General features: G+C 40.9%; 1 protein-coding gene and 1 pseudogene across 1 annotated transcript in view; both read left to right on the plus strand.

Annotated features, from left to right (window-relative positions):
- The first annotated feature begins 6,111 nt into the window (after positions 1-6,111).
- The window catches only part of Ylpm1 (YLP motif containing 1), a 73,770-nt gene continuing 64,009 nt past the window's right edge, over positions 6,112-15,872 (plus strand). The window contains 2 exon segments of the mRNA XM_015494002.2: positions 6,112-6,570; positions 6,572-7,150. Of these exon segments, the coding sequence (XP_015349488.1) occupies positions 6,289-6,570; positions 6,572-7,150 (861 nt within the window). The 5' untranslated portion in view covers positions 6,112-6,288.
- On the plus strand, positions 14,250-15,815 carry LOC107149249 (annotated as a pseudogene).

Below are 15,872 nucleotides of genomic sequence, written 5' to 3' on the forward strand. Positions count from 1 at the left end.
CTTTCTCATGATCTGTGCTATAATTAATCTTAGTTCATTTTGATATTTATTATTCTTTACTTTTTGCATTCTAGATTAGTAAAATTGTTCTCTAAAATGTGTATATGTTGGTTTTTGTGTATGATTCTAGGGATTGAACTCAAGAGCACTCTACCATTGAGTTATATTCTCAGCCATTTAAAAAAAAATTTATTTTGAGATAGGCTCTCTCTAAGTTGCCTAGGCTAGCCTTGAACTTGAAATCCTCCTATCTCAACCTCCCTCAGTAGCAGTAGTGCACCACCACTTGCGGCCTGGATTGGTTTTATAATGTGAAGTTGATGTTCCTAAGATGTCACATGGAGAGCATCATACACACAATGAGATTTTTAAAAAAATATTTCTTTGGCGCTAAGGCTCTGTAAAATGAAGATGGTTGTTATTTTTGAAAATTGTGCAGGTTAGAAGCATTAAGTGGCTGACTACGTTAGTTTCCTGAGAGGATTGCTGAGGCAATCCTCCTGCCTCAGACTCCTGAGTCTCTGGGATCATAGTTTAAGGGATTCCATAGTAAGGGAATAGGATCCCCATAGCATCTAAATTTTCTTTAGGTACAATACCTTTAGTTTGTCTTAATCAATGAGGGAATGTAAAAGGGCCTGTTTAGACAGTGGTGCTATATCCCAAGCAGGTGCTGAAAGGCCCCTTTTGTTGGAGGGGTTCTGGATAAACGCCCAGACAGCTAGACCTACTGGGAAAGGTGGGAAAAGCAAAGGCAAGGAGAAAGCTTTCCATCTTCTTCCACCTAATTTTATCTTTCCCTATTTTCTCTATTTTATCATCACTACCATCACTTTTCTTATTTCCACCTTTGTTTTTGAATTTATTTAAAATTGTGAAATACAGCACACAAACAGGAAATCACAAAGCATCCTTAAGTTTCTTTTTCTTTTTTTTTTTTAATTGGTTGTTCAAAACATTACAAAGCTCTTGACATACCATATTTCATACATTTGATTCAAGTGGGTTATGAACTCCCATTTTTACCCCGTATACAGATTGCAGAATCACATCGGTTACACATCCACATTTTTACATATTGCCATACTAGTGACTGTTGTATTCTGCTATCTTTCCTATCCTCTACTGTCCCCCCTCCCCTCCCCTCCCATCTTCTCTCTTTACCCCATCTACTGTAATTCATTTCTCTCCCTTGTTTTTTTTTCCCTTTCCCCTCACATCCTCTTATATGTAATTTTGTATAACAATGAGGGTCTCCTTCCATTTCCATGCAATTTCCCTTCTCTCTCCCTTTCCCTCCCACCTCTCGTCCCTGTTTAATGTTAATCTTTTTCTCATGCTCTTCCTCCCTGCTCTGTTTTTAGTTGCTCTCCTTATATCAAAGAAGACATTTGGCATTTGTTTTTTAGGGATTGGCTAGCTTCACTTAGCATAATCTGCTCTAATGCCATCCATTTCCCTGCAAATTCCATGATTTTGTCATTTTTTAATGCAGAGTAATACTCCATTGTGTATAAATGCCACATTTTTTTTATCCATTCGTCTATTGAAGGGCATCTAGGTTGGTTCCACAGTCTTGCTATTGTGAATTGTGCTGCTATGAACATCGATGTAGCAGTGTCCCTGTAGCATGCTCTTTTTAGGTCTTTAGGGAATAGACCAAGAAGGGGAATAGCTGGGTCAAATGGTGGCTCCATTCCCAGCTTTCCAAGAAATCTCCATACTGCTTTCCAAATTGGCTGCACCAATCTGCAGTCCCACCAGCAATGTACAAGTGTACCCTTTTCCCCACATCCTCGCCAGCACTTGTTGTTGTTTGACTTCCTAATGGCTGCCAATCTTACTGGAGTGAGATGGTATCTTAGGGTGGTTTTGATTTGCATTTCTCTGACAGCTAGAGATGTTGAGCATTTTTTCATGTACTTGTTGATTGACTGTATGTCCTCCTCTGAGAAGTGTCTGTTCAGGTCCTTGGCCCATTTGTTGATTGGGTTATTTGCTTTCTTATTGTTTAATTTTTTGAGTTCTTTGTATACTCTGGATATTAGGGCTCTATCTGAAGTGTGAGAAGTAAAGATTTGTTCCCAGGATGTAGGTTCCCTATTTACCTCTCTTATTGTTTCTGTTGCTGAGAAAAAACTTTTTAGTTTGAGTAAGTCCCATTTGTTGATTCTTGTTTTTAACTCTTGTGCTATGGGTGTCCTATTAAGGAATTTGGAGCCTGACCCCACAATATGTAGATCGGAGCCAACTTTTTCTTCTCTCAGACGCAGAGTCTCTGATTTGATATCAAGCTCCTTGATCCATTTTGAGTTAACTTTTGTGCATGGTGAGAGAAAGGGATTCAGTTTCATTTTGTTGCATATGGATTTCCAGTTTTCCCAGCACCATTTGTTGAAGATGCTATCCTTCCTCCATTGCATGCTTTTAGCCCCTTTATCGAATATAAGATAGTTATAATTTTGTGGATTGGTTTCTGTGTCCTCTATTCTGTACCATTGGTCCACCAGCCTGTTTTGGTACCACTTAAGTTTCAATAAAGGAAGTATTTGTGAAATTACAACCTGGTTCAAGAAACAGAATATTGTCCTCACCTCAGAAATCCAGTTGGGCCTTTACTGGTCTCTACTCTTTTTCTTCTCCTCAAAGGCAACTACCTACTGAAGCCAGATTTAAAGTTAGGTAGTCAGTGTAGTTAGGTAAATTGGGTCTAATACCAAGTGAAATCTAAAATGGAGGCCATGCTGAGAATGATTCCAGGAAACGCAGGACAACTCATGGAATATTAATGAAGTCCTGAAAAGGCCCTAGGCCAAAGTCCATCCCAAAGAAGTGTTAATGAAGTCCTTCCTGCTCAGACTACTTCTTTGGCCCACCTGTGTCCCACCCCTCGGGCCTTCCCACCTACATTCCATCACTGAAAGAAACTATAAAATGGAGAGACAACCGCACTTCCATGGATTTCACCTCTTGGGTCCCCTTCTTCCTCTGGGAGAAGGCTTTTCTGCTGTCCTTTAATAAACTTCTAATTTCTACTCTGACCTTGCCTCGGCGTGCTTCTTTGGTGTTATTCTTCAACACTGGGGAAGCAAGGACTCATCATCGGTCAACAGCGGTAACACTACCACCCTCACTTCTAACATAATTTTATTTTGCTGATTTTTGAACTATATATAAAGTAGATCATACAGTAAATGTTCACTTGACCTTCCAGTGTCCAACATTTTTGTGGAGGTTCAGTTATTAAATGATAACAAACAGAAAGTGCATAAATTGTAAGTGGTACAACTTGACAGATTATTTAAAAAACTGAATGTGGCTATTTAATGGCATTCAAATAAATAAACAAACATTACCAGAAGCCACCTTTGTCACTATCTATGTTAGAAGGGGTTCTCCAGTGAGACAGAACCAATAGAAGATTGTGTGTGTGTGTGTGTGTGTGTGTATGCACAAATGAAAGGACATTTTTGGCCTGTGGTAGCATAATGCCATTCTCTGCCTTCACATGGCCACCTTATTATGAGAATGCAGATTATATTGAATTAGGGACCTATGCTACTCCAGAAGATCTCATCTGTAACTATTCTATTTCCACATAAGGTTACATTCTGAGTTACTGAGGTGAGAGCTTTGACATGTCTTTTAGTGGGGGCAAAATTCAACTCATTACAAATGTAATGATCATTGATGTCTGTTTTTGGTCTTGATGTAAAAACTTTAAACTTTTCACCACAAGGGTGGTTTTGCTATAGCTTTTTAAAATTAGATTCTTTTTTTTCAGATCAAAAAAGTTCCTTTTTTTTTGTTTTGTTTTTGGTACTAGGGATTGAACCCAGGAGTGTTTACTGCTGAGCCACATCCCCAACCTTTTTTTTTTTTTTAACAACATATTTATTTTGTTTATTTATTTTTATGTGGTGCTGAGTATCAAACCCAGTGCCTCACATGTGCTCAGTTAGCCCTCTGCCACTGAGCCACACACAACCTCAGCCCCCCAACCCTTTTTATTTTTTTTATTTTGAAATAAGGTCTTTATAAGTTGCTGAGGCTGGCTTTGAACTTGGGATCCTCCTGCCTCAACCTCCAAAGCTGCTGGGATTACAGGCATGCACCACAACACCTTTATTTCTTGTTTGCTAAGTGTGTTGGTCAGCTTTCCATTGCTATGACAAGTTCATGAGATTAATCAATTTAAAGGGCAGGAAGTTTATTTTGGCTCATGGTTTCAGAGGTTTCAGTCATGGTCACTAAGCTCAATTGCTTTGGGCCTGTGGTGGCACAGTATGTCAGTTAGGGTGAGGGAGGGTGGTATGTGGCAAAGCAGGCCTATTCATCTCATGGTGGCCAGGAAGCAAAGAGAGAGAGAGCTCCCGATATCCCTGCAGGTATATGCCTCCAATGACCTATCTTCCTCCCAATAGACCCACTTTCTAAATGTTCCACCACCTCCCAATAGCACCACAGGCTGGCAACCAAGCCTTTAACATATGGGTCTTTGGGGGACATTTAAGATCCAAACTATAACACTAAGCTTTTTAAAAATCATGAACTTTAATTATGAAATTTATCAAATTATTTTTCTGCATCTAACAAGATGATCATTATTATTTTCTCCTTTGTTCTATTACTAAAGTGAATTACATTTTTTTTAGTTGTTGATAGAACTTTATTTTTACTTATTCATATTTGGTGCTGAGAATTGAATCCAGTGCCTCACACATGCTAGGTAAGTGCTCCACCACTGAACTACAACCCCCGCCCTACATTTTTTTTTTTTTTGTATATCTCAAAAGGAAAATTTCACCAGGCATGGTAGTGCATGCCTGTAATCCTAGCAACCTGAGACAGAACTGCAGTTCTAGGCCAGCCTAAAAAATTTAGTGAAACCCTAAGCAACTTATTGAGACCCTATCTCAAAATAAAAAATAAAAAGGGGTAAGGATGTAGGTCAGTGACAAAATGCTGCTGGGTTCAATCTCCAGTTCTAAAAAAAAAAGGGGGGGGGGTTTCAATCAAATATATTAAAAATACAACTAACTGGGATTACTGGGTTAGGTAATGTTTTTTGTTTCTTGGTCTGGGTTGGTGATTGGTTTGTTAAAATTCCCTATGCTATATACCTATGGCATGTAATTTTATGTATATATATATTATACTTCAATAGAAAGTTAAAAGAAACAAAACTAAATTCTTAGGAGAGAATAGAAGCTCTTCCTTTTGAAGGATACCACCCTACCCAACTTTTCACTCACATTCACTTCCTGAGAGAGGTGAAGATCTGGGTTGCTAAGATGAAGAAAGGTCAGATCTTTAAGTGGTCCAAACTGCCATGCTGACAACTTAATACTCTCAGAGTTAGGTATTGTCTTTTCTAGAATTCAATGATTCACTCAAACCAAGAGTCCTTGTTTATTATCAGGCTCAAAGATTTTTGTATGATTATCTTCTAGGTCGTCTGGACAATCTATATATTTATTTCTTTCCATGTCTACTTTAGAGATTCTCCAACATGGATTTTTATGTGTTGAAATATGACGAAGAATTCCATTTCTCCCCTTTTACACTACCTGCAGATGTTACCTGTAGGAATTAGTGTACTATATTTCCATTCTTCACAGCTTTGTTCCCAAGTGTACTGCTGGGTAGAAATAAGTTAAGTCTATTCTTTTAATTTGGAAACAACTAATGTCTTTACAATTTCTCTTTTCACTCAGAACCATGGTAAGCCTCCCCATTATTTCAGATTTAATTTTATCCTCAGGTATTATTCTGTAGTTTTCTTCATATAAGTTCTAAATATTTCTTATTAGAATTATACCTTGTTGTTTTATGGGGTTGTTGTTGCGATTGTCGCTATTGTGAATGGAACATTTTTTTTTTCCCCTTCTCATTCAAAAATGAACGGTGGAGCGATAGGATCTCTACCACCCCTTTGAGCTGTGAGACTCTATGGTTCCTTGGTTCTATGAGAACATTCCACTGGCGCCTAAGTTATCCATACCTGAAGATAGATGGCAACCGCGAGTCGCCAAGCAAGGGGCCGCTCTATCTCGCCTTTGTTCTCCTCTCGGTGCTACTGCGCAAGCGCAGTCACCTCAGTGCGGTCCCCGCCTTCCCGGTCGCGGGCCCCGTTCGGTAGCGCCGGCGCACTGGCGCGCTCCGTTTACACGCTCCGGGGCCTATAGGCGCCTCGAGTTCCGGCTGTCGCCGTCGCCGCCGCGGCTCCTGGAGGTCGGTTGCGACGAGTAACGGCGCCAGGAGGAGCCCTGCGCCTTCTTTTCCGATATGTACCCGAACTGGGGCCGGTATGGCGGGAGCAGCCACTATCCTCCGCCGCCGCCGGTCCCGCCGCCGCCGCCGGTGGCGCTTCCTGAGGCCTCGCCGGGGCCCGGGTACGCGAGCTCGACGACTCCCGCGGCCCCCTCCTCTTCGGGCTTCATGAGCTTCCGCGAGCAGCACCTGGCGCAGCTCCAGCAGCTGCAGCAGATGCACCAGAAGCAAATGCAGTGCGTGCTCCAGCCCCACCACCTTCCTCCGCCCCCGCTGCCGCCCCCGCCGGTGAGGCATCGGTGGCGGTTACGGGGACTGGCAGCCGCCGCCGCCACCGATGCCTCCGCCACCCGGGCCGGCCCTCAGCTATCAGAAGCAGCAGCAGTACAAACACCAGATGCTCCACCACCAACGAGATGGGCCTCCTGGTTTGGTTCCAATGGAGCTGGATTCCCCGCCTGAATCTCCTCCTGTCCCACCCGGGTCCTATATGCCTCCGTCTCAATCGTACATGCCCCCTCCTCAACCACCACCCTCGTATTACCCGCCATCTTCCTCTCAGCCCTACCTACCTCCTACCCAGCCGTCCCCTTCCCAGTCCCCACCTTCCCAACCTTACCTGGCATCCACTCCTTCTTATTCTTCCTCCTCACAATCCTATTTGAGCCATTCCCAGTCCTACTTGCCCTCTTCTCAGGCATCTCCTTCCCGGCCCTCCCAGGGCCATTCTAAATCCCAGCTACTACCACCACCGTCCGTCCCTTCTGGGAATAAAACAACTGTCCAGCAAGAGCCTTTGGAGAGTGGGGCCAAGAACAAGAGTGCTGAACAGCAGCAAGCTGCTCCTGAGCCAGATCCCTCTACGATGACTCCACAGGTAAGAAAGCATCTACTGGAGCCGTTTCTTTCACCTAGAAGGCCCTAAGTGAGCAGGCCTCGGGACTTTAGTGAATGTCTAGCCTAATTCCAACACAATGACTAGCTAATTTACACTCCAGCGGATTCCTTAAGAGTCAGAGGTCTGACAGCCAGCTTTTTAATTAGCTAAATGTGGATTACTAAAAGAACAGCATTTGAAGATGTGTCTAGACACCACAGGGTAGTGGGTTGGCTCGAGAATCTCTACTCGGTTACATACCTTAGTTTCCTTTCACCAGTCTCCTAGATTTTGTTGCATAGAGCCTTGTTTTAAAAGTGTATTTTAAACTAAGATTTTCATCAGAAAAGAAGGGTAGAAAGGAGCTTCTCAAAGAATTGGTGCTTAAATGCATATAAACCTTTTGATCAGTTAACTACATCTTTTTTGTTTGTTTCTTTTGGATACTAGTGATTGAACTCAGGGGCACTCAACCACTGAGCCACATGACCAGCCCTACTTTCTATTTTATTTAGAGACAGAGTCTGAGTTGCTTAGTGCCTCACTTTTGCTGAGGCTGGTTTTGAACTACTCAGCCTCCCCAGCCACTGGGATTACAGTCATGCGCCATCCCGATGGGGACCAATTAACTTCTTTAAAAACAAAATTTACAGAGGAGGGATAACTGTCAGCTTCCTGAATTAAGAGTTCTTAGCAAATAAAGAATGGAAGTCTTGTCTTATTAAGAGGATCCCCAAATATGCTTAGAGGTGTATATGGGATACATAGGTGAGTTTCTGGATATGTGATCCTTTGGTAATCTGTTGGTCCGTTTTAGGACCTGATGCATTCTTTCTGACATTACTTCAAGGTAGGTTTAAGACATGATCAAGTTTGTTACATTTCATTGTTACCATTCACTAAAAAAATAATAGTCTTTGAATTTGGCCATGGTAAAAACTAAAAAAAAAAAAAAAAAAAAAAAATTGTTTTGTGATATCTTTTTGTGAGAGAGCTATCACTGAAAACTTCTGTTTGAAGGTGTGTTTCTTTCCACAAAGACTGACAGGGTAGTTGGAATAAATGAATTCCTTTTTGAGAAGAGAAGGAAAGTAGAACTAAAACAGAATAGATCATTTGTTGTGATTTTTAAAAATAGACACTTTTAACAATTACTAATCTTCCTTAAATTTACCAAGGAAAAAATAGACTCTTGTGATATACAAACTCAGATTTACCTATTCCAAAAGAGAGGGATATTCTAATTTTACAAGGTTTGGCATTAGAAATTAAGAAAAGAAGCAGATTGTTTTAGGAAATGATGCTTGGCATGTCATCAGGAGAAAATACTTGAGATCTTGGGATAAAACAGTAGAGTAAGTGATTCTGTTGCCTTACACCAGATTTCTACCATCTCATCAGATTATTTTCCCCCAGATTGCTCTATTTTAGAACTAGAAATTTTGTCTTTTTTCTCACCTCACTCTGAAATTTCCAATATTTTTGTCATCAGACTCTGAGTTAGTTCAAGTTAAAACGTGACTTTTCTATCTTTACCTCTATCAGACTTTTCTTTTTCTTATAGAGAAACAAATGACTTGTATTTTTGGCTATTTGCTTTTTTGCTTTTATATCCTTGCCTGTTCTGAACTTCTTTCATTGTCTTGAATATTCAGTGCCTTTAATTCTTTGATGAGAGTAGAAAGAAAGCAGTGATAGAAGATGAGGTTTGAGGGTTGTGAAGTGAACCAGATCAGGAAGGGCCTTGTGGGCCTGTCGCTCTTTTATCTCTGTTTGGAGTTCATCCCAAATTCCTCAACTCCCATTCTCCCCTTAGAGTTATGTTGCTTTTAGTGTTTATCTTAAATATTAGGGTTTTCATGAAGCCATGCCTGTTCTTAACCCACTTGGTTTAATTCTGTTTTTCAAATTGTAAGTCTCTTGCAGACAGGGTCTGTTGTGCTTATCTTTCTAATCCTCTGCAGCACCTAGGACAGTGCCTTGCAACTTGTAGGCTCTTCACAAAGATCTTTTCAGTAAGAATCAAGAACTGTCATCCTCTAGATCTAGGATTCTTTTTGTTTATTAGATGATAAATATTTTTTCATGCTAGTGTCGTGATAACCAAATCCTTCTGCATATTGTTTTTCATTCATATTTTATTTTATTTTTTTTTAAAAAGAGAGAGAGAGGAGAGAGAGAGAATTTTTTTAATATTTATTTTTAAATTTTTGGCGGACACAACATCTTTGTATGTGGTGTCCTGAGGATTGAACCCGGGCCGCACGCATGCCAGGCGAGCGCGCTACCGCTTGAGCCACATCCCCAGCCCCATCATATTTTATTTTTGAAATACTTAATTAAATTTTTTGGGGGGTGAGAAATTTTAAACATAGAAAATAGAAAAAAGGGTTTCAATATCCATCATTGAGATTCTGTAGCTGACTTTACCATGTTTGCATCACCCAAGCCATTTTTATTGTTGCTGCTGAAATAGTTTAAAGCAAATCTTAGATATTGTGTCATTTCATCCCTACTTTTTTTTTTTTTCCAGTGTTAGGATCGAACCAGGGCCTCACACATGATAGGCAAGCTGCATTCCCCAGTCCCATCATCTCCAAATTCCTAATTAGATACTTTTTTAAAAAAAGAATCTTTTCTTAAGTAAACATTATTATTATAACAACTAAAAATGTTAACAGCTTTTTGGTATTATCTGATACCCAATCCATTCATATTTCCCCTATTGTCTCATCATACTGACAGAATTAAAAATCATTCTCCAGATTAACTAATAATGTTTTGCTGGTTTATTGAAATCAGGATGCAAAACAGGATACACAGAAGACTCTTAATGCAGATGAGGGTTTCTCAACCTCAGTACTATAGAAATTTTGGACAGGATAGTTCTTTGTTATGGGAGGTTTGTCCTGTGCATTGTAGGATGTATCAGCATTCCTACTCACTGCTCACTAGATGCCAGTAGCAGGCTCCCAATTTTGACAACTGAAAATAGTTCCAGACATTGCCAGATATACCCATGGGCAAAATCACCCTCAATTGAGAATCTGCTGATCAAAATTTGTCTCTCCTGTTCTCTTTTTTCTATCTCATTGCATTGAGCTTGATTAAAAAATCAGTGTCAGTTGTCTTGCAGAACATCCCACATTCTGACTTTATTATCCCATGGTGTCATTTGACTTGTTCTTCTGTCCTGTGCTTTTTGTAAATTAGAAGTTAAGTCTAAACGAACCCAGGGTCTTGCACATGCTAGGTAAGTGTTGTACTACTGAGCTAGATCCCAATTTCTAGAAGTTAGCTTTAAAAACCTTACATTGAAATTCAGCTTTATTTTGGCAAATGTGGTGCATAGGTGGTGCTGTGTACTTTATTGCATCCCATCATAAGGAATACAGTGCCTGATTGTCCTGTTCCTGGTGCTGAGATTAATAATTGGGTTCACGTGATGATGGTCTGATCCTGCCACTGTAAAATTTCCTTTTTTTGTTATGTGTGTGTGGGAACTAGGGATTGAACCCAGGGGCACTTTACCACTGAGCTATATGCCCAGCCCTTTATATTTTTTATTTTGAGACAGGGTCTTGCTAAGTTACCCAGGCCGGCCTCTAACTTTTAATCCTCCTGCCTTAGCCTCCTGAGTCATTGGAATTACAAGCATGGCCACCGTGCCTGGCCACTATAAAGCTTCCTGTCATCTGGTATCATGTTTTCATCTCGTGGTTCATCCATCGATGACTTTTGCATGAATAAATTATTTCATTAGAGTTTGCAACATGATGACTTTTTTTTCTGCCCCTTCCCCCCCATCTATATTGAATTCTGTAAAGAAAAACTTTCACTCATGAACTAGGGCTGTTTGATTAGAAAGGCAGTTAGATAGAAAGACAGGATAAATACTTGATCTTCTCCCATTTATTTTCCAGTTTTATGAATAAAGTGTTGATAATTTAATGTGATATTCTTTTCAAATAGTTAGCTTTTTTCTGTTTAAAGGATTGACTAGTTAAAATAGATAATAATCTTTTTCAAGAATTGTGATTTTTATTTGTCCTTTTAGTTTCAAAATAACATATTTAGGTAAAGCTATCATTTATTTTATGTTCGAGTATTTATTGACTAGCAACTTATACTAAATGCTAAACTTAGCACTGGAGAGGAAATGGTGAATAAGATAGATATGGTATGATACCTTCTGTCAATAACTTGTTATCCAGTGGGGATGGCATTTAATAAGTAAGAGAAGTACAGGGTGCTATGAGATTATAAAATATATTTACTAGACTGTTCTGTAAAGAACTGAAAAAGATGAGCTCCTTTTTTTAAGTTTGTCGTTGTATTCACAGTGCCTTGCATAGATATTAGCACATAGTAGGTGGAGAACATGTATTTTTAAATGAATATAATTTGAGGCTTTAACCTCTTCTTTTGTAAAATGATATTTAACTGAAATCTAAAGAATATGCAGGAGGGGGCTGGGGTTGTGGCTCAGCAGTAGAGCACTGGCCTCACATGCACGAGACCCTGGGTTCGATCCTCAGCACCACTAAAAGTAAATAAGTGAAATAAAGGTATTGTGTCCAACTACAACTAAAAAATAAAAAAAATTAAAAAATAATACACAGGAGGGCTGGGGCTCAGTGGTAGAGCACTTGCCTAGCACGTGTGGGGCACTGGGGTTGATCCTCAGCACCACATAAATAAATAAAATAAAGGACGACTAAAACTATATACACGTGTGTGTGTGTGTATGTATGTATGTATGTGTGTGTGTATATTACACACACATGAATATGCAGGAATAAACCAGATAGAATTTAAAGAATTAAGTTCAGGGTGAGAATAGTAGACCTTTAAGAACTTATTCTAAGGACAATAGGAAGCCATTGAAGGATTTTATATAGGAAAATGTGAGTTTTTTTGTTTTTTGTTTTTTTTTGGTAGCGCTGAGGATAAAACCCAGGATTTTGTGCTTGCTAGACAAGCATTCTACCACTGAGTTACATCCCCAAACCTAGGTTGGCATTTTTGAATGCTCACTCTGCTTGCAGTGAGGAAAATAGATTTTGGGGGGGTGGGGTCTACTGGGGATTGAACCCAGGGGGTGCTCTATTATTGAGCCATACTCCAGCTCTTTGTCTGAAAATTTTGAGACAAGGTCTTTCTAAGTTGCATGGGCCAGCCTTGAACTTGGGATCCTCTGGCCTCAGTGTCTCAGGTTGCAGGGATTACAGTTATGCACTATTGTGCCCTTCTGGAGAATGGAATTGAAAGGTGAAAGAGTGATTTAGAAAAGTTGTTGAAGTAATCTAGGCAAGAGTTAAAAGTGGTTTGGACTTGGATGATGTTAGTAGAAATGGCGAGAAGTAGAAAGACTGGAGAAATATTTAGCTGCTAGAATCTAATTGGAGATTATTTGAATAGTCATGAAAAAGGAGGCATCAAGGGTGATTCCTAGGTTTCTGAGATGGGCTAGTGGGTGGATGATTGGTGGTCCCATTTACTAAAATAAGAAAGGCTAGAGAAGAGGGAGAACAGGTCTAGAGATGAGAAAATTATTAAATTTTAGACATAATGAGTTTGAGGTTTTTGGGGCATAGATTCCAAATGGAGATGTCTGGTTGGAAGTTCGTTATAGATCTGAAATTCAGAAGCAAGATCTGGTGAGTTGTAGCATAAAAATGGTGGTTGAAGATGGAGAAATAGATGAGGTTGTCTAAGGAATGTGTGTAGAGTAAGAACAGAGGTTAAAGGACATTGAGGTAGTTACACAGTAGCAGTATCTAAGGGAACTAATGGAGAAAAGGCCAAATTAGGTAGCTAGAAAATCACGACAGTGCAGTACCACAGCGTGTGCAGGAGAAAACTCTTTCTGTGTATAAGGGAGTAGTTAGCTATGTCAAGTACTGCTGAGGTCAAGCAAAATAAAGATTTTGAGTTATCTTTTGCATTTACTGACATGTAGATTATTGTTGACCTTGGCAGGAGCAGTTTCATAGTGACTGAAGCCATATTGCATTGATTTGAGGAGTGATGGAAGGTGAGGATGGGGATGGTGAGTATAGACAACTCTTTCAAGAAGTTCGTGTTTGAAGGGAAATAAGAATAAGGGCAGGAGCTGAAGGAAAAGATGAAGTAAGGGAGCATATTTCTTCTTTTTTCAAAAAGGGACTAAGCTTATCTGGTGACCCTAGTCCTAAAATAAAATGTGAATCTCAAAAATATTTAAATTAAGCATATTTAAAATAAATTTCTAAAATAGAAACCTGACTCATTATTTCACCCGATTTTTTTTTCCTTGCATTAAGATATAAGAAATAGAACATGTAGTATTCAGGCATGTGTAAGAGTCAACATTACACACAAACATCTCCTCCTTTACAGTTCCCTTCCTGGAAAATCACTTAATATGTATTTCATCACTGTGCTAATTGCAAGTGGTCAGTAAATGCTTCCTGGATAAATTAACATCTTCTTTAGTGACAAGAATTGCGGCAAATAGTTTTTATGTTCTTTCTAACTTTAAATACTTTTATTCTACTTCTTTGTAAATGTGACGTATGCTGATTTTCCTTCATCTATGAACCAATATCCATCTGAGATGTGATGGGAAATTCAGAAGTGGCTCCTAGACTCAAGTTCAGACATGTCTTTTCCTTTCTGAAATAATCACTCTGCTCTTGGGGTTGTTGAAAACATTTGTTTGCAATGTCTTCATTATTCATTTGTAGAGCTTTAAAAAATGTGCTGAGGTGGTGGTGGCAGCTAGGAGGAGGCGGGTAGGCGGTGGCCCGAGGTGAGCCGGCCTTTTGCCATTGGTCGCACTCCGCAGTGGCATGACCAGGCTCTGTGGACCAGTGCTCAGGTCTGCAGGCCCCAGAGGCCTCCCCGGAGCATGTGGGCAGGCATGGGAAGCATGCTGCATGCATACTCGGGCAGGTCTGCTTCTGCTGGGAGAATGTGTCAAAAGGCGAGGAGACTGAGGCAGCAGGTGCATGACCTTCTCTGGGTCATGCCAAGGGGCCATAAACCTGTGAGGCTCTTCTTAGCAAGATCTCAGACCCAGTTGGAGGGCCTGGCATGATGGACTCACTGGCTCCTTCCATAGCAGGCTTCACCCAGGATGTTGTCAGTGGGCTGTGTGGACCACACCAAGCATCAGGAGCCCCCAGGAAAGAAGCTGCTCTCCGAGAAAAATCTTAAAAAGTATTTTGTGGACCATTGGAGAATGCTTGTTCATGAGGAAATGGAGGCTCTGGCTGGAGCTCTTCCATAGTGAGCCCTGCAAGGAGTTCAGGGGCCCGATGGTGGAGATGGCCCAAATGGTGGCTATATCATCCTGAGAGCTGACCAGCAAGTCAAGTTGCTGTTGTTGGTTCTGTCCCAGTATCAGGGTTTCAGTGGAGAAGATGGTGGCAGGAAGAACTGCTTTGGCCAGAATGGTGCCCGTTGGCACCTTGGTGAAGGAGGGCAGTGAGGTCATAGCCTACTTGTCCCAGCCAGGCTGGGAGTACATTGCTGCACTGGGCGGGGAGGTGGGAAAGGCAACCGCTTTTTCCTGGTTAATGACAACTGTGCCCCTGTGACTTGCACCTCTGAACAGCTGGGTAAGGAATGTATTCTTTACCTGGAGCTCGAGTTGGTGGGCCACTCCGGGATGGTCGGCTTCCCTAGTGCTGGGAAGCCCTCGCTCCTCCAGTCCATTTCAAATGTGAAAGCTGAAGTGGCTTCCTACCACTTCATCACCTTAAACCCCTATGTGGGGATTGTTCACTACAAAGGTCACCAACAGGTAGTGGCAGACATCCTGGGCATCATCCAAGGTGCCCAACAGGACAGGGGTCTTGGACTCAGCTTCTTCAGGCACATGGATCACTGCTGCTTCCTGTTGTTCATTGTGGACCTTTCCCTACCAGAGCCATGGACTCAGGTGAAGGGTTTAAAATACAAACTGGAGAAGTATGAAGAAGGCCTGTCTGAGAGGCCCCATGTGGTTGTTACAAACAAGATTGACCTCCCCCAGGCCAGAGCCCGTTTGCCCCAGCTCCAGAAACACCTGGGACAGGTCATCCTCTTGTCAGCAGTGACTGGGGAGAACCTGGGGCAGCTGCTGCTGCACCTGAAGGTGCTACATGATGCCTACCTGCAGGCCAAGCTCCCACGAGCCACCAGCCACTCAGATGGTAGCTGTGCACAGTGTTACCATGTCCCAGAGGAGAGTGCTGGCACAGGCATGGACACGGGCCTCCAGGTTGCCACACTAGCAAACCTGATTATAAAATGTGGGTGGTTTTGAACACACAAGAGAAAGTGCTTATAGATTTAAAAAAAAAAAAATGCTGAAACTTTGTCCTATGATTGAATTAGAGATCTGGTTCTGGTTCATATTAAGTAGAACCTATAAGGCATTCTGTCAGTGCATCAACAAGTACTTGAAGCCTTAACAAGGCTTTTATCCTGGACTGGATCTAAAACAGAGATAGAGAATAGGTGGCAAATTGAAAAAGAATTGAGACATCTACCATCTTCCTGTCTGTAGCTGTTGACTTGTAGCTTGTAAAAGATAGTTTGCATCTTTGTATCTTTTAGTGATTCTTTCAAAGCAAAGCAACTAAAACAAATGAAATGTTTACATTTTAAAGAAACTGAATTTATTAATTTTTTTAAAGAGAGAATCTTTTTTTTTTGGTAGATAGACACAACACAATGCCTTTTTTTTTTTTTT

This window comes from Marmota marmota, unplaced genomic scaffold (assembly GCF_001458135.2).
Source record: "Marmota marmota marmota unplaced genomic scaffold, marMar, whole genome shotgun sequence".
NCBI classification, from domain to species: domain Eukaryota; kingdom Metazoa; phylum Chordata; class Mammalia; order Rodentia; family Sciuridae; genus Marmota; species Marmota marmota.